The sequence below is a fragment of the Kryptolebias marmoratus genome, linkage group LG2 (assembly GCF_001649575.2).
Source record: "Kryptolebias marmoratus isolate JLee-2015 linkage group LG2, ASM164957v2, whole genome shotgun sequence".
Taxonomy (NCBI): domain Eukaryota; kingdom Metazoa; phylum Chordata; class Actinopteri; order Cyprinodontiformes; family Rivulidae; genus Kryptolebias; species Kryptolebias marmoratus.
The window spans coordinates 14,756,990-14,777,485 of NC_051431.1; the positions used below are offsets into that span (position 1 = coordinate 14,756,990).

Sequence of the window (20,496 nt, forward strand, 5' to 3'; positions counted from 1 at the left end):
TCATCAAAATTAAACGAAATAAACATTTGAAATATATGAGTTTGTATGTAATGTATGAATATAATATACAAGTTTCACTTTTTAAATGGAATTACTGAAATCAATCTACTTTTTCATGATATTCTAATTTTATGACCAGCACCTGTATTTCTATCCACAGTTGATGCCCCGATCAGAAAATTCCTAGCACACCCCCAGCTGTGCCTCCGGATTGTCTCCATGAACTTAACTTTTAAGCAGTCATTGTTCCTCATGAGTCATGTGCCACTTGATCTCCTAATTCTAACCCTATCAGAAGCAGTGTAAAGTGAGTCATAACTTCCAGTGTATATCTGAGAGTGAAAACAAGTCCTGTACCGACATGGGCTCAAAGGCCACTCAGTGAGGAAGAAGCCATTACTCTGAAAGGCAGATTTGTAAAATGCAGAGACAAAGACCTTCATTTTTGGAGATATGTCCTGTGGTCTGATGAAACTAAAATTGTAGCTTTAATGAGCATCGTTACATTTGGATGAAAAAGTGGGAAACTTCCTACCTGTGAACACCCATCCCTACACTGAAGTACGGGGGTGGAAGCATCATGTTATGGGGAAGTTCTGTTGCAGGAGGGACTGGTGGACTTCCCAGAATAGGTGGCATGATGAGGACAGAAGATTATGTGGAAATATTGAAGCAAAAGCTCAAGACATCAACCAAGAAGTTAAATCTTGGACACATAAGGGTCCTCTAAATAGACAATGACTCTGCTGCCAAATTAGTTACAAAGTGACTTAAGGACAGCCAAGTCAGTGTTTTGAAGTGGCCATCACAAAGCCCTGATTGCAAACCCATGGAAGAAAATGTGAGCAGAGCTGAAAAGGTTTGTGCTAGCAAATCAGACTCAGTTACATCAGTTCTGTCACGAGGAATGGGACAAAATTTCAGCAAACTGTTGTGAGAAGCTTGTGGAAGGAAACCCAAAATGTTTGACCCGAGTCATTTAGTCTAAAAGCAATGCTGCCAAATCCAAAGAAAATGTATGCAAACTTGTGACTTTGAAGAAAGTAGTAAAAAAGAAATCTCACTTACATGCCTTTTTATACGGTGTACGCGAACATCTGGTTTCAACTCCAGCTCCTTCATACATGTACCCGAGTTCTGGACTGGGAGGAGGTTTTCAACACTAAAAATCAGCCAAGTACCATTCATTTTTATATTACAGGGAATATGGTTTTTAAATAACAAGTTCTGTGGGTGTAAAGAAAAAAAAATCTTGTAACATCTTTCTGAAAAAGGCACGAATGTAACACGATCTCAAAGGTACTGAAATTGGTGATAAGAGGGGACTGGAGGTGAGGAGAGCGAGAGAGCAGAGGGAGTGTGATAGAAGAAATGAGAGACAGACAGAGAGAGAGAGAGAGAGAGAGAGAGAGGGAGGGAGGGAGAGCAGATTAAGACACCCGCCTCTCAGTGAAAGCTTATTGTACTGAAGCCTCCCTTCTGTTCAGAGTCAGTGTGCTGGCAGGAGGCTGTGTGTGTGTGAGTGTGTGTGGAGGGGAGTCTCACCTGGACCTGGGAGCTCCGTACCTTTTCTCCAGGTTGCGTTTACAGACCGAAGACATGAGACACAAGATTGACATCTCTGATTAATTCGGACTAAATCCTGCCTGCCTGCGAATGACTCCTGGTGTCAGATGTTGCTTATCAGAGTGAGAAGAGTCTGTGCTCCTCGTCCTCGTTTTCTTTTTTCCACATGAGAAGTTTGACAGAAGAAGCTCAGCTAGCTGAGGAGGGAGAAGGCTACCTGCACTTCTTTGGTAAATAAATCCGTGCAGATAAATCATCAACCCCCACAGCTGTTTACAAAGGAAGCTGAGGTGAGTGATTCCCTCTGTCCTTCTTCTTTCTTTCTTTCTTTTTTTTTTTTTTGCTCTTTGCAGGAAATCTGAGCAGGCTGAATCAGGCTGTTGGAAGGTCTTTTAATTAAAAATGGCCAAATGCAATGTTTTGCTTCTGCTGTCTGTAGCTTATTTTAAAGTTGTGCTTTAGATAATATGAGCGCAGCAGTTTATTTAAAAAAAAATTAAGGTAAAAAAACAGTAACTACAAAAGGTCAACTTTTAAGTTCAATAAACCCAGCACCTGCAGGACATCCTGACTGAGGAGAACCAACAGCTTTTTAAACTGTTTGTTTCCTGCACTTTCCAAAACATTAAAGGGTACAATTTAATCATGGCCTCCGCACAGCATTTTTTTTCATGACTATCATGTTTTTTTGTTATTACAAGTCTGTCATTTTCAGACTAAACGTCTGAATTTTTGCTCTGTCTGTTTTGGAGCAGCAGATGACTACATGATTGCGAACTCGCTTTTACCACTCAACAGCATCATAGTTGACTTCAAAGTTAGTGTCAGTGACACCTGCATGTTAAGGCGGTGATATCAGCAGAAAGGTATGCAGGCCAATTATAGGCATACCAGTTGTCTAATTATTCCAATGGAGTTGATAGGTTTTTGTTCATTTAAAAGAAGCACTCCGCTGACGCGCTGCAAAGTGGATCTGTGTAGACATAAGGTATAATAAGTGTTAGACAAACGCTCATTAGATTTTAATTGTCTTGTTGTTACTCAATTGTTAAATTTATAAGCTGTAAGAAAAAAAAGTATATATATTTTAACATGTAGTCCAATCACAAAGACGTCAAAGATGGTGATGCTGAGAACCAAACCTCTTTCCAAAACACAAAAGCAAACCCGAAACTCGCCGTGACTATTATTTAAATTCTCATCCTTAGTTGATGTTTTCAGCCTGCTGGAAGTTCTGTTGCTGCTCTTGATGAACAGGAAAGGGGAGTAATTATTGAGTCATGATCAAACGCTCGAGTGTTTTAAAACTCTTCGTGACATCTGAACTCAACACATGTTGGCTGACAGTTCGAGGGAGAATTATAGTTAGAGCTGTGAAAATACGGGTCATTTTGGAAACTTTCTCTAAATACGTCTTTGTTCATATAATAAGTCATATGAAACTGAGATTACTTCTGAATTCACTTGATATCATTGGCTTCGTGCAGCTAAAAGTGCAGCTTCTTTCTTCCAGGCAACAAGCTAAGATTTTAACAAGCGATGATCACTTCCTACTGTACAGAGAGCAGAAATCTCTGGAAACAAGACTGGAAATATGGAGCACGGACCATAAGAGAGAAGGACACGTGACGTTAAACGTGTGTTAACTAGCAGGCAAAAGGCAGGCGGTTGAAATGAAAGAGCAGTAAAACCAGTCCGTGAATGCTCAAGGCAGAGCCACCAAAACATACATCAATTTGTTTGTATTTTTCTTAATAGGTCACTGTTCAGCAAGTGGTTCTTGTTAAGCTTGTTGGAACTTGGGTTATAGACACTCCCTACAGACTCATTAATTTTTTTATTGTTTCTAATAACCATTCTCCTATTCTCTGATGACTACAGTACAAGGTAGACGAACACTTGAGCAGCTGGGCTCACATGTCTGTTCGTTTCATGTCGATCCTAACAATGAGTCTTTGAGATTTCATAAAAATGTTATTTAATGTTTGGCGAACAAATACCTAAGTACTGAAAAAGAACTAAACCCGCTAGTGTTACGTATTGGTTTACATAAAGCTGCTGTTTGGGCTAACCTTTCAAAGTAGGTCAACCTGTTGCAGTCAGTGAGCCTCTTTGGTTTGTTAAAGAGAGACAAAAACAGTCAGGAAAAATTGTGAATGTTACATTTGGCGCCTGTAGTGTCACTCACGGAAACGGCGATGGTATTAGAATGACATTCTTCACTGTGCGGCATTCGTCAGTGCGTTCCCTGCAGCAGAGGCAGTCTCTGCTTTGCAAAGAGCGCTGGGAAGGAAGAAGAGGAAAGAGTGAGAAATAAGCAGTCCAAATGTAAGAGAAATAATTCATAGACAGAGAGATAAAGAGGTTACAAACAGGAGAATTAAGGAAGAGTGGTTAAAAAACAGATGCTAGAAGCGTGAAATAAGCAGCATTTATATGAATTGTTTTGACATAAAATAGATTGTAATTAAGGAACAGTTTGGTTTACATATTATTCCAATGTATTTATTTGAAATATTTGATTTAAAAAAAACTTTTTTAGTGCTAGTTGGTCAGACTGACAATCAGAAACTAAAATCTGTGAATTAAACAATTCTTTGTATCTATCAATTCCACTGAACTACTCCAGATTTCTTTGAAGTGTAAAAAACCGTCTATTTGGTGTGATTAATTCTACTAATAGAGATGTAAAATCCCGTAGGGAAAAGACTATTACTTTACACAAAAGTGATAAAACTACTAAATGGTTGCTGCACGTTTTTTTTTGGTCTTTTTTTCTCCCCTCCTGGTTTGATGCACTTGAGTGGCGCTGACATTGATGCTGAGTTCAGTGGAGCTTTATTCTGGCCGACACGCTCACGCTTTGCTCTGACTCGCGGGCACTGCATTAGTTATATCAGAACGGCCCGCTGCAAATGTGTTTTCAAACAGACTGACATATTTAAAATGGATCATAGATAAAACATGGTAATTTTATGTGGATTAGAAAAAGTCTGGAACGCAAAAGGGGATTCCAAATCATCTAGACATTTGTATGTCTTTAAGCTCTACCCTTATATCTTTGTGCACTATCTCTAGTTTTTTTACACAATGCATTGCTGCCAAAAATAGACAAATGTAGTTTAGGTTTCCAAAGGAAAAAAAAAAAAAAGCCTCTTTTGATATACACTCACTGACAGGAAAAAAAATTTAAGCCTCCAGAAATGGGTGGTGGAAATGCCGGGGTACCGTCTCCAGAGTGGTGAAAGAAGCGAACACAGAATGTCACATCACACATGTCATCAGGGTCTCCTGAATCATTACCAGAAGTGACCTGAAGTCATACCCTGAAGACACTATCACAAACCAGTTCAGCGAAATGGCTGCAAAAAACAGTCGATCTTTAAGTTGCCTCAGACTGTTATAAATCACTAATCAAGTCAGCCACGTACACCATAGTTGTGAGCTTTCAAAAATGAGGCTGAACACCACTGAATTTATGTGGAGTACTCCACATTAAATGTTTGACAGATGTCTCAGTCATATCATTTCCAAGACATGTCAAATTAACTACGTTTAGCAATCCTTATTGGCGTTAACCAATTTGTTTAACTAAATGAAAAGTTGATGTAACTCTCTCCTCAGTAATGAATCTATTTGTTGATGTTTTAGGCTTGTAAATCCTCTGCTTGGGTCGTCCCACAGACCACATGTCATCAACACATCCTTGAGTCACATAGATGGTTTACCTTTTCACATGTTGACTATTACAGCAGGCTGGTTTCAATTCCCCATGCTGCCTTGGCCCATTCAGAAATCACACCAAGACGGCCAGAAGGTGTCTAAGTCCTGACTTGTAGTGTTTTGTGAAAGTGCCTTAAGGCTCTCCACACTATGATGCCAAGAGTAAAGCAGGCGTGTCGCTCTACAACACTGACACCGCCATACGTGGTCATCAATACACATTACAGGATAAAATGAAACGATTCAAAGAGTCCAGTACCTGTGTTCGGATGTCATGGGTTTCTGTAATCCTTGGCACAAAACACAACATTCCTTCCTTTGTGTGGTTTGTCCTTGGTGACTGGAACCTTCACAATGAGCGTGGTGCCCTCACATACCCATTGTCTCCAATATCAGACCACTTTGACACCTAAACACCTCACCTCGCGAGCAAATACACAGTACAACCACCTGGCCTCATTCAAACCCACATTGCATCTACAAATAAACTTGGTCAAGTGATGTTAATGCTGTACAATCCATTTATGAGTCACTTTTTGTGCCTTCTTCCATCGTTTTGACTGATGTTTGCAAGCTCCGGCAAATGCCTGATAACACTATCTCTCTACTCATAATGTCACCACCGATGCCCTCTGCAGCTCCTTGCAAACAGAATCATTTACACACATATCACCGCTCTGCATGTGTCCCAAATTATGTTTAAATCATTTCATTCCATCTGAATGCCTAACTCTTTCTTTTCTGTCAGGAAGCGTATACTAACGGCTTTAAAAAACACTAAATAAAACACAGTCTGGCTTTCTTTTCGCTGTGCTGATACAAAAAAAAGACTTATCTGTATAACTCTTTATAAGCAAACTAAAGACACACATCTTCCTCTTCGTCTCACATGGTGTAGCCAGTCATGGTCTGGTAACTTGACAGCACTCAGACATACAGTATATATTATTAATAGATTTTATTTGTCCACATTTTCAATATAAAACTTTTTTTTTAATTAAAACAACTCAAGTTCACTTTGTCGCTCTGAAAGCCAATCAAAGCTGTTCTGACGTTGTTTGTATTCGGTTTCAGTTCACTGAGGCTCTTAGGTTTCAGATTATGGTTTTACCAGACTTCAGAGAACTCAGTTTAAGCTTCATTATATCTGGTCTCATGATCTCAGTTACCACTCAAACAATGTGAGCAGGTATGTAGTTTGATTTATTGGAATGTTCAGCTCCGAATGTTTGATATATTGTAGCTCAGAATAGTTGAAACAAAGTCCTTTTGTTTGAACACGTCAGCATAATGTTGACTTTTTTAAATTTTTTTTATTCGTGATTAAAGTTGATGTTTAGAGAAGACTGTTTTTCTGTGCGTGTCAGTTTGGCTCTTCCTTTTTTCCTTTTCCCTTTTTTTTCTTTTTTCTTTTGTTGAAGATGAGAAGTGGGTCACATGCTTGAATTATCCATTTGCAGGGTTGCATGCCTCAGTGGTGCCAACAAACTGCATTGAGCGGGAGTCCTCTGCTGAGGAGACACAACGACATATCTGGAGAATGGAGGACAGAGCCGAGGAAGACTGCGTGCAGGAGAATGGATGCAGCGACGGCAAGAACAGCAAACCCAACAACTCTCCCTGCACCAGCCTGAGGGTACTAACATGTCTTTATGAATACTCGGCTGACAGAACACCACCTGTGGTGTGTGGGTTTGCATGTTATTGGAGAGTCACATGATCCTATAAAATAGACATATTTGTGCATTTAGAGGCTAGTAATCAAAGAGCTTCATTTGAGCAAATATTCAACAAGTGTTTGTCCACAATGATGAATGAAGAGTAGTGAACATTTTAACCTGTATGTCAGTGTTTTTTTTAACATCAATCAAATGTTTCTTAGTTCTGTTTTATGTGCTGCACTGATATCCTCGGTATGTATTTCGACATCCGAGGTTGCGACATGTCATCATCAATCACATGTATCAAAGCAGCATTTTGTTGCTTTCAAACAATCACATATTTTTATAGTCCAATGGAGCGCACGCATAAAGCTTACACGCTGGGTCCAAACTGTAAACACCAAACCCAAAGTCTTCTCCCCATCTACTTCGCCATCATAGTGAGTCGGGCATGTGGTGATATTTTTCACTCTGGAACCTGTTTTCAAAAAGATACAGCTTCAGGGCATCTAAAATCCCATTTATTATGTGGACACAAGGCTAAAAAAATATTTAAAAAACTGCAAACTCACAAGCCATTGTTCCTATATGAATGGTTCCTTAATTTAAAGAGAATGCTAGTAAAACAAGATTCAATAGTTTTGAACCTAATTTACAAATTACTTAGAAAAAAGAATTCTGGTTCCGTAAGCTGTTCCAACAAAAGCCACAGGATTTAAGATGTGCCAGTCATTTCGAATGACAGTTATTTACAAGAACATCAATGATTGACCTAAAATAAAAAATAAAAAATCAAATTTATTGCAGCTCATGGGGAGAAGTGTGGTATGTAAGGCAGTCAGTTTGTGTAGATCAGGGGTGTCCAATCCTGGTCCTCGAGGGCCACTATCCTGCATGTTTTACTTGTTTCTCTGCTCCAACACACCTGATATGAATCAATGGGTGATTAACAGGCTTCTGCAGGACATGAAGAGGTGATTTAACCACTGAATCAGGTGTGTTGGAGCAGGGAAACAAGTAAAATATGCAGGATAGTGGCCCTCGAGGACCAGGATTGGACTTGCCTGGTGTAGATGATGTGTTGGAGACTGGAAAGAGTTTGAGAATTCAAGTGACTTTGAGAAGAACTGTGCCAGAACATGTCCAGAACAACAGATTTCCATGGAACTGCGGTTACCAGAAGCTGTCTGAGAAAGACTATAAACCGGAGACAGGATCCTGGGAGCCTTAAGCACATTACTGAAGTGTGTGGGGAGTTAAGATGAGCCATGTGGTTAGATTTCCTCGAAAGCTTTTGTGGGAAAAAAAAAAAAAAACTGAAACCCTTAATTCTGCCAGAAGTCAGAACACATAATGCATCGAGGCTAGTTGTGCATGTGGCTACTTACCAACTTATTACTTACACGTGAGCATCAGAAGTGGAATGTTAAGCAGTGGAAAGAGGTAGCACGGTTTGGCTAAATGAGTGGTTGCATTTTTTTTTTGTCATTTATCTATACAGAATAAGAGGAAAGGGAAACAACAGTGGTGTGATGCTCTGAGCTACGTTTTACTAGAAAAACCCGATGGCATTTTGGATTTTGCAGGCTCTACCTAAGTGGAATAGTTCCTTGAGGATAATTGGAAGAACAAAAAACAAAAAGTGTTGGCTTCCCCAGATTTCTCTGATCTCTGTTGGAATAGGCGTCTTTGGAATGTGATGGACATCGCAACTCTTATCCCCCACGTTCTGCTACTGTCTTGGTGCCAGATGGTAAAAGACACCTTTAGATATCGGGAGGCTAAAGGTTATTCATGGCGCCGTGCTCAATCGACTGCACGCTAACTGAATCAGGAGGACTGATACATTCAGCAGCCTCAGCACACCTACTTTCCTGTAGTAACACAAAAGTGGTAGGTTTATAAAGCAGTAACAAAATAAACAGTTTCATGGAAAAGCGGAGAGATTCGTTGCGTTCTTTAACACCATTAAGACATTTTTAAAGAAGTTTTGTTTTTTTTTTATTTTCCAACAAACACTACAAAGGAGACACTGGTTTGGTTAGCCATTAGCCTGACCCCTGTAGGAGGACTTCTTCCTTTTTCTACACACTTTGTTCTCTCTGACTGTTGTCACGGTTCATAAGGTCCTAACTATTGATAACTATTTGACAGAGCATCACATCAAAATGGTCCAACTGTTTCTTTAACCAATAGGTTTTTTCTTAAGTAGAATTATGTGGAATGGTTATGAATAATTGATATCTTACTTATAGATAGCTCATTAACCAGACTTTGGTTTGAAGAATTGGAGGTAAAATCTGACCAAGCTGACAAGCTAATGGCTAGCCAGGGCTGTGCCAAGATCAAAATAAATTGCTGTTGCCTTAACGCCATTCTCAGACATTTTAATGTGGTTCATATTAACGATATTGTATTAAACCTTCTATGATTACTTGTAAGCACAATTAGCAATAGCAGCAGCTAGCTGAAGCACTTCAGGTGCAGTCTGGGGTTCTTCCAGCAGGAATATCATAATATTTCTGTCAGAATACCCTTGTAATGCAAAAATTAACGTTAATCGGTTGATAAAATAATGTTTGCATGAAACGCTATAAAACTTTTGAGATTGAAGTTTTTTAAGATGGCAGCAATCCACTTTTGTCCTAGCTCTGCTCGCACGAGTTAGCTCAACAGTCTGGTCTAAAGGTGGTTTAAATGGATATCTACAGCAAGTAAGATCGGTCAGAACCTTTGCACAGAGCTACACTTTAAAAGATCTGAACTATCTCTTTGGTAGGTCAGAGCTGGTTTGCAGGCATAATTGGTGTGGGTGTGTGATGAGCGTCTTTTTTAATGTAAACTTTTTCTTTCTTTAACTTGAAAGTGACTACTTTTTTAACAAAAGTCACTCGTGTGTCCTCTTACTGTCATAATATTATGCATCATAATTGGCCATTATTAACATTTTATTTTGAAGAAACAGTAAAAACACTGTAGAGCATGGCATAAATCTCCAAATGGTAAAAAAAAAGCCATCTTAGGTTTTCCTTCTTTGTTATATGAAACAGTGCCTCAAACAACTTTTGAAAATAATAAATAAAAAGCCCAAAACGATAAGAAAGCCCTAAATAAGATCAGACATTCTTTCTTGCTTTTCCCCCCCACATGAAAGTGCTGTGAGACAATGGTGTTCAAGCAGCTTATCCTAATACAGATTGCTGCGGCAGGACACGCTCATTTCTTCTCAGTATTGTTTGGTTTTCCGAGCAGCTGGGTGGGACATGGCAAAGTATGTTACAACTCTAATCCGGGGCTCATGTTGTTGCTCTGCTTTTCGTTAATTCCACCAAGAGGAAGAAAAACTTTGGTGCCACAAAGTCTCAGCATTTCTTCGTTCTTGCATCCTGCAAAGTCCCGATGTGGTTTGAAAGGCTGTTCATGTATGAGAGATTGTTCTCTACTCTTTGTGAAGACAATTTAAGCTGGTGTAAGATGTAATTAGAAGTCTGTATTTAAAAAATGGACTCAAACAGCAACATTTACTCAAAAAGAGAAGCAACTTGCCACCAAGTTTCTGTAAAAGGTAACTTATCTAATAAAGAATGATGACTTTTTTTTTTTTTTACCAGAATACTTTTATTTTAATTTAAAGTTATTGTTTAGATCTTTGAAAATAGACTTTGGTGGAAAAGTTATGAATAATTATTATTTTATCTGTTGTAGATAGCACACTGAATAACCTCAGTTTGAAGAAACAGAGTTTTATTCTGCCTAGACTGATGAGCTAACGGCTAGTTTGAGCGGGGCCAAAATCACAGCAGAGTTTATGTGAGATGTATTACAAAAACCTAAAAATTGCTGATATTCTAACCGTGGCGGCAGTAGTTAGCTGTAGCACTTCTGCTGCAGCCTGGGCACTTCCTGCAGGAATATCATAATATTTCTGATGAAATAACCATAAAATGTAATATCGACAGTGGTGCAAAGGTTTATAAAATAGCATTTGGATGAATTGCTTGATCCTGCTTGGTCTAGCCTTTAGCTCATCGAGCCAGTCAAAAATAGACTTTGTTTTACCAAACTGCCATCTAGTTGTACAACAGGTAAGATGCTGATTTACAACCTTTCCAATGAACCACACTTAAACAGATCTAAACTATCCCTTTACTAGATTAGCTTTCAGTCTCCCCATTACATTTAACTGAACATTTATTTCTTCTTCACGCTAAGTTTGCACAGATTCCATAAGGAGCTTTGACAGATTGCATGAGGAGTTTGACACTATTAAAGCAGGGTATGAAGTGACTCTTCAAAGTTTTGAGTCCCTCATATAAAAAAAAATATAATATTTTGCTTACAAGCAGCCAGACTTTCTTGTAATCTTTTAAAGTGATGTTGATCAATAGTTATTCAGTCTGAAGATGTGCTTTGCATGTTTTTCTTTGCATGTTAGCTGCTTTTTCACATTTTTTTGTTCTGTACTTGACCATTTTCAGAGGAATGTTTTTGCTTGTTAGGCCTCTTAGCTGACCTTTGAATCATTCAGGCATCAACAGGCGCCTGACCTTAAAGGATGAATCACAGTTGTGTCTGCACCAGACAACTTAACAAAGAATCTATTTTAAATGGGATCTTTGGGCACATTGTGACTGTAAAACAACAGATTTTGTTCTACTTTTTAAAAACCTAAATCCATAAGATACCACAGTTTGACACACAAAGTAGTTTTTCGGCACCAACAAGGTGATTCTCAAAGAGCCAGCTGAAATGAGCAACTTAAGTTAAAGATCTTTGCTGTTTTCTTTTCTCTGTTTCCATCCTGTCAGAAACCATTCATCTGCTGTAGATAGTTTTCAGTGCTGACACTACTTTTCTTTGTGTCCCCTTTCCTCATTCTTAAGCAACCGCCCCCACCCCCGAAAAAGCAGCCGAAGGAAAACTTGACAAGGTCTATGGAACGCCTGGAGCACGATTGCTCAAGATCACTTTAAAAAAGTTTATAAAATAAAAACCTAGTTGCTCAGATGCAAAGTATGAAGACATTAGGGATTGTTTAAAACTTTTGCATAGTACTGTTGATGGATAAAGTGGTGTGGTGGTGTGCGCTATCAAATCTGATTAGTTAGCTATCAAAGATTACTAGTTTGAATCTAAGCCGGGGCCTGTTTCTGAGAAGTTTGCATTGACTCATTGTGTTGTCTCCATGCATAGTTTAAAAACATTTACTTTAGGTTAATTAATGACTTCATTGGCTGCAGGTTTCATCTGTTTGTCTGTTCTGATGAGCCATCTGAAGTCTTTTGTTTTCCTGTCACCTTTTAAGGTAATTAAGTCTCACAGTTGAACACTGGATGGATGAATCATCTATAAGATTGCAAAAATAACATCATATTGTCTCCCAAACCCATGCCTGAGAAACGTTTTGCTTCCATTGGGAGAGGCGGTGTCATTTTGAGCAACAAAACTCAATAAGTGAAGTGAGCACTTGTGTCAACAAGCTTTGAGGTAGTTCAGGTTTGCTTTTACAAATCCGTTATGATTGTGTTTTGGCTGATTTGACCTCAAGTGGGCAGCTCTGATACCTCTGTTCCCACTTGATGGGGAGTTGCATACCACAAAATGTTTTACAATTAGATGTCAATTGCCTGTGCTGTGTGCAGATACACACACAGCCACCTCACAAAATGGGCTGAGTGAACAGAACATGACATCAGCAGCTCTGCTAATGTTTCTGTAAAAATCTGAATACGCTCAGACACCTGAACTCTAGTATTTTTTTTTACATCAACACTAGAATTGCATTTTTGTGGTTATCTCTTAATAAGCCTAATTACCTAACAGACACAGTTTAAGAGACATAAAGGCACAAAGGCAATTAGTGACTTCACAGAGCTTAATGTCAGAGCAAAGAATAAGAATTTAACCTTAAAATACTCCACTGCAGTGAGTACTGCTCTGTTTATGGCTCTGTGATTTCCACAGCACATACAATGACCACAGCTGGTCCAAAAACAATCAGAACAAACAATAAACCATAGAGAAACTCACCCATACAATGTCCTGTAATCCTCTTTCATTACTAGGATACCAACAAAATGAACATTTACATCAAGGATTCTAATGAACATTTAATTAAAATGGTTAGCCAAAAAAATTGAAACAAACAAACAAACAACAACAAAAAAAATATTACTAATTATTTTTATTCAGATGGCAACTGAACTGACTTTTTTTTTCCTTTTTACCTCAAGACTTCACACCTCGATGTAAAACAAAAAAGATGTGAAAGTGTGGGGCTGTGGGGGTCGTGAGGTCAAGTCAGTCGTGTAGGAGGTCCTACAGGGATTGTGTTCAGAATACCAAACGTGTGACAATAAAACGGGTCCAGACCACCTCTGAAGGTATGTGGTCTGAGAGAATGCACATTGAAGGATCGGATAAATGAACACTGGTAAACATTTACAAAAACACAGGATAGGTGGAAACAATTTGAAATGACAGGTCTGAACAATCTCTTTGTATATCAGCCACCTCATCTGTTGACACCGAGACCCTGTTTACAAGTGACCAATCTCCTGAAAACGAGATTTTCCACTGTTGATTGGGAAAAACTTCCATGTTTACATGGTAATCCTGTGCCTGTTGAAGTTTCCATGCCAGGTCACTCGCTGGCAGTGACACTCGCTGGTGTCAGAGAATCCGATTGCTGTTGGTGTGATCACGAATGGCTGTAATGCAACAGAAATGTCCCGGTTTCACTGAAAAACAGCACTGTGTAAACTCGGGTTGAAACTATTTGTTTATTTATTTATTTATGAAGAATCAGTGCCACTGAAATAAGAAAAAATGATGTGTATGTTACAGGCAGACAAATTGTCTCCTACTCTTTTTCCTTCCTCTGAGTATGTTTGGGGTTATTTGTTAATCAATTTGCCCCAACAACAGATAAAGATCATTTTGAGTCACTCAGGGGGAAAAAGGAGGCTTGCTTCCAATTAGAAGGGAAACAAATGCTTATGCATGCTTATTTGCAATTCAGCCTCGTCAGGAAACGCACATGTGATGAGCTACTGTTGGGAATGCCCCACAGCTAGAACTGGTGGCCAGCATGACGTCCTCCTCGCATCGATGGGCTCCAGTCCACATTTTTCATTTGAATAGATGCCCTGTATGGGAATGTGCATGGATAAGTTACTGCTCTTTAAGAATTTTAAATTCCTGATCATGTTACTTAAGTTGCTGATGTTGCTGAGTGGACTAAAAATACTTCCACTCGGAGAAGCTTCTCTTGCTAATTTATTTAATGTGGTTTCACCAGAACTAACTGTACAGTCAGCTGCTTCCAATTCAGCTACCACTAAGCTCCAAAGGCCAAACATTGTCGTCACTTCTAGTTAATTGTTGTTTTTTTTGTGATTTTGTGGATTTAAAATTTAGAATGTGTTGAGGTGTTGTTGCACAAGAGAAATGAAGTCATGTCTGTTCGTCTGTGTGTACATAACTTTTGCATGTACATGCACGTTAGCTAGGATACGGTGTAAAAACCACAAACTTTAGGTTTTTTACAAGCTCACAGGCAGATCGATACAGATTACACACATTCTACAGAGGACATAAAGGATCTCATTCATCTCAATCATTGGACTTAAGCCCAGTGACATTTTTTCCAGTTATATGTTAATATGTTGATTCAATGAGAAACCACATTCACTGAACTATAAGATCAATTGAGCTATATTAGTCATGCTGATGTTTAGATGCAGTTTACTGAAAGCATAAGAAATACACCTATTAGCATAGTGTAACTGAGGCCTAGGTTACACAGTGCTGTTTTTAAGCAAAATCAGAACATTTATGTTGCGTTTCCGCCGTTTGTGTGCACGACAAACGATCGAGGATCGTATTCTCTGATGCTGAAACTTTTTAAATCCTGGTCTCGGGCTGGAAGTTTTTGAAAACTCGTGGCATTGTTCCAAGGGAAAACCGGGACTTGCGTGACATCGCATATGAACACCACGGTTGCAGTCAGACATTAGGTATTCCGCGGATACGCAAGTAGATCAACAACAGTAACAATGGCGGAGAACTGTTTGTCCTCCTCACCCTGTTTTTACATGTAGGAGCAGTCTTACCTCATCGTTGGTCCAAACAAACGTTCATGCATTCGGTGTTTTGAAAGTAACTGTTTTCATGCTTGAGACTTAAGTGTCTCAAACTCATGTGCGTGTTGTTCAAATATAACCAGCACCAGCTAGCGACCTGGCATGGAAACTGCGGCGGATTCAAACAGCATTCCCTTGTAAATGGGTAACTTTTCCCATAATCGACATCAGAACATCTCAAATGTTTCCAGAGATCGTTCAATGTGTAAACAAGATCTGTATATCTGGCTTCTGCAAATCCTGATTTTTATGTCTTGTCAAGATTTTTTATTATCATGGCAGTGAGCAATAAAAAAAACATAAACAAACAAACAAAAACAAAAAATTCACTGAAGGCATCACATTTTTATCAGTGTGCATGTGGAGATAAAACACATCACATTCTTCAGGTTAAAATTTATTTTCATTCAGTGACAGCATGATGACCATAAAGTCTTTTCATGTTGAGCGTCAAGGTGAGCTTTTGCAAAGTCTATCAGCTATAAATCTCTTATTTGACACAGATTAGTCGTATTCTTTGACAGCTGGGATGTTTACCTTGAAATGTGGCCATCAAATTACTCAGGTCTCTTTGCCTTGGTGATCTTTAGCCCTTGCAAAGGAAAGAAACAAGATGACATTCAAGACATTCGCTGGAAGACGTGTGTCTCATTAAGCACAGATGTAAAACACGCCTGAACTAAACACTTGTTTTTCTGAGTTATGCTGTGAAATCTGACTTTCATACATTACAGCTCAGTTTGATCTGTGCTGCTACTTAAAATGTATGTGCCTTAATATTTTAATGCAAATCCCACTCTGGTGAAATTTCATTTTATCTTTCCAATAAAGTACAGTGACAAAAACTAAATAAAAAGGTGACATTTTGTTTTTAAAATTTGTTCATTATGTAGGAAGGCATTACTGAAGGACAACTGGTGAAATCTTCAACACTGAAGTCATCTGGACACTTGTTAATCTTAAATCTAAAAATTGTTTCAGATCTCACCAACCTTGTTTTTTTTAATCCAACATTTATAGTAATTACAGTTCAACTCTCCCCCCCCAGTTGCTCTTTAATTTTGTAACTGAACAAAAATATAAACCTATAGTTAAAAAGTTTAATATGCTACTGAACATGAACACTGGATTGAAATTTGTTTTTTTTCTTTGCCTTTTTTGTGCACCAGTTTAATATATCCCCTTTGATTTTCCTATCTTCCTTTTTTTCCCCAGATGTTTCTGGTAGCTCTGTCCTTTGCCTATTTTGCAAAAGCTCTGTCGGGGAGCTACATGAAGAGCACAATAACTCAGTTGGAGCGGCGCTTTGACATCCCCAGTTACCTAATAGGAGTCATTGATGGGAGCTTTGAGATAGGTGAGTGTTCCTGCCAATCACTGAGGCTGTTTTGTTTTGTTTGCTACTTCTGTGTCTCCCCTCCCTTTTTTATTCTTCCATCTTTTTAGTAAAAAAAAAAAAAATGAATGGGCCGTTGAGACATTCAGGCTCCAGATAAAGGATTCATCAGGCTTCCAAGAAGAGGACAGATGACTGTGTTTGTGCATGTGCATGTGTGTGTATGTGTGGTGAGTCATAGTTTTGAGCAAGGACATATTAAACAAACCTCAAAGCTGTCTTAAAGCTGCACACTGAATTTGTAAGATAGTCCATACAACTTATTGTCTCCGTATTACAATGCAATGACTTCTTTTTCCTCCCTGTTATAACTATTTATAGCAAGCAGCTGACATTTACTAGCTTTGATCCTGACATGTGAATCAGCTGCTCTTTTCTCACATTTATCTTTATCTTTTCCCCCTCATAGTTCATGAACAACTTATTCTCCCACAATGGGAATTTACACCCTGGGTTATCTTATGGGCATATCATCCATTCAGAGCAAAATAAAAGAACAAAACTGTCTGAGATTTTAGCCTGGTTTTATCAACTAACTTGGACTTTTGTAAATGTTGACCTACATCACAAGAAGAAGAAAATGCTACTTTTGTGGCGGTGTTGCAAGGCACTCACGGTCCACCTTGAACTGGGCTGATCCCTCAGAAACCTGGGAAATGAATGTTTTCAAAAGCAGATAATTTTATAAACATGTGCAGGTATTGTGAGATAAGATCCTACTGACGTTTGTTTGGTTTAAAAGATGTGCAAACAACATCTAAAATGTCCAAAAGAAGACACAGACAATCATCTGCTTTAATCTACCATAAAATAAATGAACTAGACTTCTATGATGTAATCCAGGGACCTTTCTCAATTAAATAAAAACTGGAGAGGGTGGAGTTCCAAGCTTTAAGCTGCACGAGAGGAAAGCTTTCACCAAACACATTAATTCTGTTGACGCCAGCAGCAAGTTCACCAGAGAGGACGCTAACATCAACAAGTTGCCTTTTTCAGACTGTTTGGTGCACATGGAAGACGATGGAAGCCTCACCACTGAGGTTTACAGGAAACCAACCCACACAGATCAGTACCTTCTGTTTGACTCTCACCACCCACTGGAACACAAACGTCCTGTCATCAGAACTCTACAGCATCGGGCCGAACATGTCCCAACAGAGACAGATGGGAAGAAAAAGGAACAGAAACACAACAAAAAAGCTCTCCTAACATGGATATCCTAACTGGGCTTCTGACAAGAAAAACAAAATGTTGTCATCCCATCTGTTGCTATTGTATCTGAGAAACTCAGACCAAAGACCCTAATGACTCTCGGGTGGGAGGGGATGAATGACAATCTACATCCGCATACATTAATTTACATTATAAAATACCATCTAGTAAAACGTCTAAGGAAGATGGCAAAATACGTCAAATCTTCATGTTGTTGCAATCCCCTATCTTGAGCAGCACATTGGTGACAGAAGAAAGGATCGACTTCCTTTTAAACAGGAAGAAGCCTCCAGCAGAACCAGGCTCAGGATGAGCAGACACCTGCCTTGACTGGCTGGGGGAAAAGAGGATAGTAAAAAAAACAAAGTGTAGTTTTTATGAGAAGAAAAACAGGTTAAAGGAAGCAATAATTGCATGCATGTATAAACATGGAGGAGTGGAGAGGGTAAAGTCAGCAGCAGAGTGAGGAGAAAGCCCAAACTAACACAAATTATCAGATTTATCAAAAAAAAAAAAGTCTTAAAAGTCTTAAGCCTAGTTCTAAAGGTAGACAGGGTGTCAGCCTCACGGACAGAAGCTGGAAGTTGGTTCCACCAGAGAGGAGCCTGAGAACTAAAAGCTCTGCCTCCTGTTCTACTTTTAGAAACTCTAGAAACCACAAGTAAACCTGCAGTCTGAGAGCAAAGTGGCCTATTAAGGGGGGAAAAAATCTTTCCACTGGTTTATGAAATATTCTCTAGACAAGCATGCTAATTTTTTTTAAAACTTGCACATTCAAAGTTGACATTGCTTGCAGTAAAGTGTGCAGTACTTAACTGATGCTATTTGTAATCTGTTGCTTGTTGAATTTCCTCTTACTAAATTTCTTGAAGAGCTTTAAAACTCCACTCCCCTCAGAGTAAGTTTTTTTCGTAGTTCATTATTCGTGCAAAGGTTACAAAGAAAAGCACGAGTTAAGAAAGAAAAGTCCAGATTTTTTTTTAAACACTATCTTTTCTGCTGTGAAGACAGACACACAGATCAGACCCACAGTGTAATAAGAGCTGTGAATTTTTGTTCGACGGTGATTAGAAGTTTCGTGCTAATGTCCGTGAGAGAGTCTCTCAGGAGAAGACGGTGATGACAGCGCCTCGGTCTAAGTCGCAGATGAATGCTGTGATTTACTCTACCTCCATTGCTCCATCTCTCGTGAAAGCTACTTCTCTCATGTGGCCTAGGCAACAAGCTTTTTCCATAGGACTGTTGCCAGGGTAACGTAGAGGCAGAGCAGGGCAACGGGGAGAGGAAAGGAAAGTGCAAGAGACGAAAGAGGAGAACAGAGCGGAGGGGAAGACAAACGGGGAGAAATGAGGAACGATTAGGAGCGCAGAGAGTTATAATGATAGATGCTGATCTTTGCAGAGATCACATCTGTTAAGAGCTCAGGTCAACTGCTTGTAGGTAACTGTGCTGCATGACTTATTTTGCTTGTGTAGTTTGAAAATCGTCAAAAGAATAAAAATAAAAGAAATTCGAAAACATATGTTATTATGAACGGAATGCAGTGAAAGATGAAAAATACAGAAAAATACACTCAGCTGCTCTATTTGGAGGCACTTATAAATATGCAGATGTTGAGAAAAAGGAAATGTTGATTTTTTTTTCTTTTAAGCTACTCATAAAGGTTAAAATCAGATTTAAATTTAACACACAGAAATAGACACACACACACACTGACACACACTAGTAGAAAAACTGTTGCCAGCTCTGATGCCATTTTATCAATCCAACCTGAACAACAGAGAAAGGTCAGACTGTGTGATAGGCGAGTTTATCTTTGAGGACAGTTTTCTACCTCATCTACGGTGAAGTTTCTGTGTCACTGATCGTGGAGAAAGGACACTAAAAATACACCTGCAGAAATCACACAAGCATTGGTTAAATTTCTACCTGCTGTAGATGCTGAAAAAAAGAAAACCTTCTGAGGATATGAATCACATGTGAGAACAAGAACTGTGTGGTCTGTACAAATTAGCAGTGCTGTCAGTTTATATTTGATTACATGAAAATATAATGCAGATGTATGTCATTCTGTACTGATCATCCATCTACGTTATGTAATCTGTCACTGGCTTTTATTGCAGGATGAAAGTATTACTTGAAGGGATGCCTGTCACCTACCGCCTTGCATGCCAAAGTTTAAATAAAGACTTTATTTGATCTTGAAGCACTCAAAGTATGTGTTAAGGATAACCCTCAGCTACTACCACATCAAATCTTAGCTCAGTATCTGTAAAGCTAAGCATGTAATAGCCATTTTTGTTTGATTAGCTGTGGTGGCCACCTCCGAGAAGGTTCCCTCCAAAAGTTTCTAAGAGTCTCATTAAAATTTTGCTCACCAGTTGATGTAATATTTCGCTAACAGACAGGCATTGTTGATTACAACAGTTAAAGCCAAAGATTAAAATAAAGATCTTGTGTGATCTGTTCGAGTTCAGAATAGTTGTTGGGGAAAAAGGACCAGCTTCTAACAACACCATATTTTAGCTCAATATCTGTAAAATTGACTAATTTATAGTCATTTTTGTGTTTGCAAGTGCTGATTAGCTGAGGTGGCCATCTTGAATCGGGTTGACTTCAAAAGTTAATCAGTTATAAAGTTACAACCAGTGGTTACTTTCTTAAAATTCCTCTAGTAAATCATGACTTATCATGCTAACAGACAGACAGACATCAATTTTCGCACACATACACTCTCAGGCAGTGACGTTATCACCTGCCTTTCATGGTGGTGGGTGAGAATAACAGTCTCGCA

At 38.9% G+C, this 20,496-nt stretch overlaps 1 protein-coding gene across 1 annotated transcript in view; it reads left to right on the forward strand.

Annotated features, from left to right (window-relative positions):
* The first annotated feature begins 1,485 nt into the window (after positions 1–1,485).
* The window catches only part of slco1c1 (solute carrier organic anion transporter family, member 1C1), a 32,935-nt gene continuing 13,924 nt past the window's right edge, over positions 1,486–20,496 (forward strand). Inside the window, exons 1-3 of the mRNA XM_017434099.3 lie at positions 1,486–1,856; positions 6,750–6,925; positions 16,310–16,451. Of these exons, the coding sequence (XP_017289588.1) occupies positions 6,830–6,925; positions 16,310–16,451 (238 nt within the window). The 5' untranslated portion in view covers positions 1,486–1,856; positions 6,750–6,829. The remainder of the gene's footprint in view (positions 1,857–6,749; positions 6,926–16,309; positions 16,452–20,496) is intronic.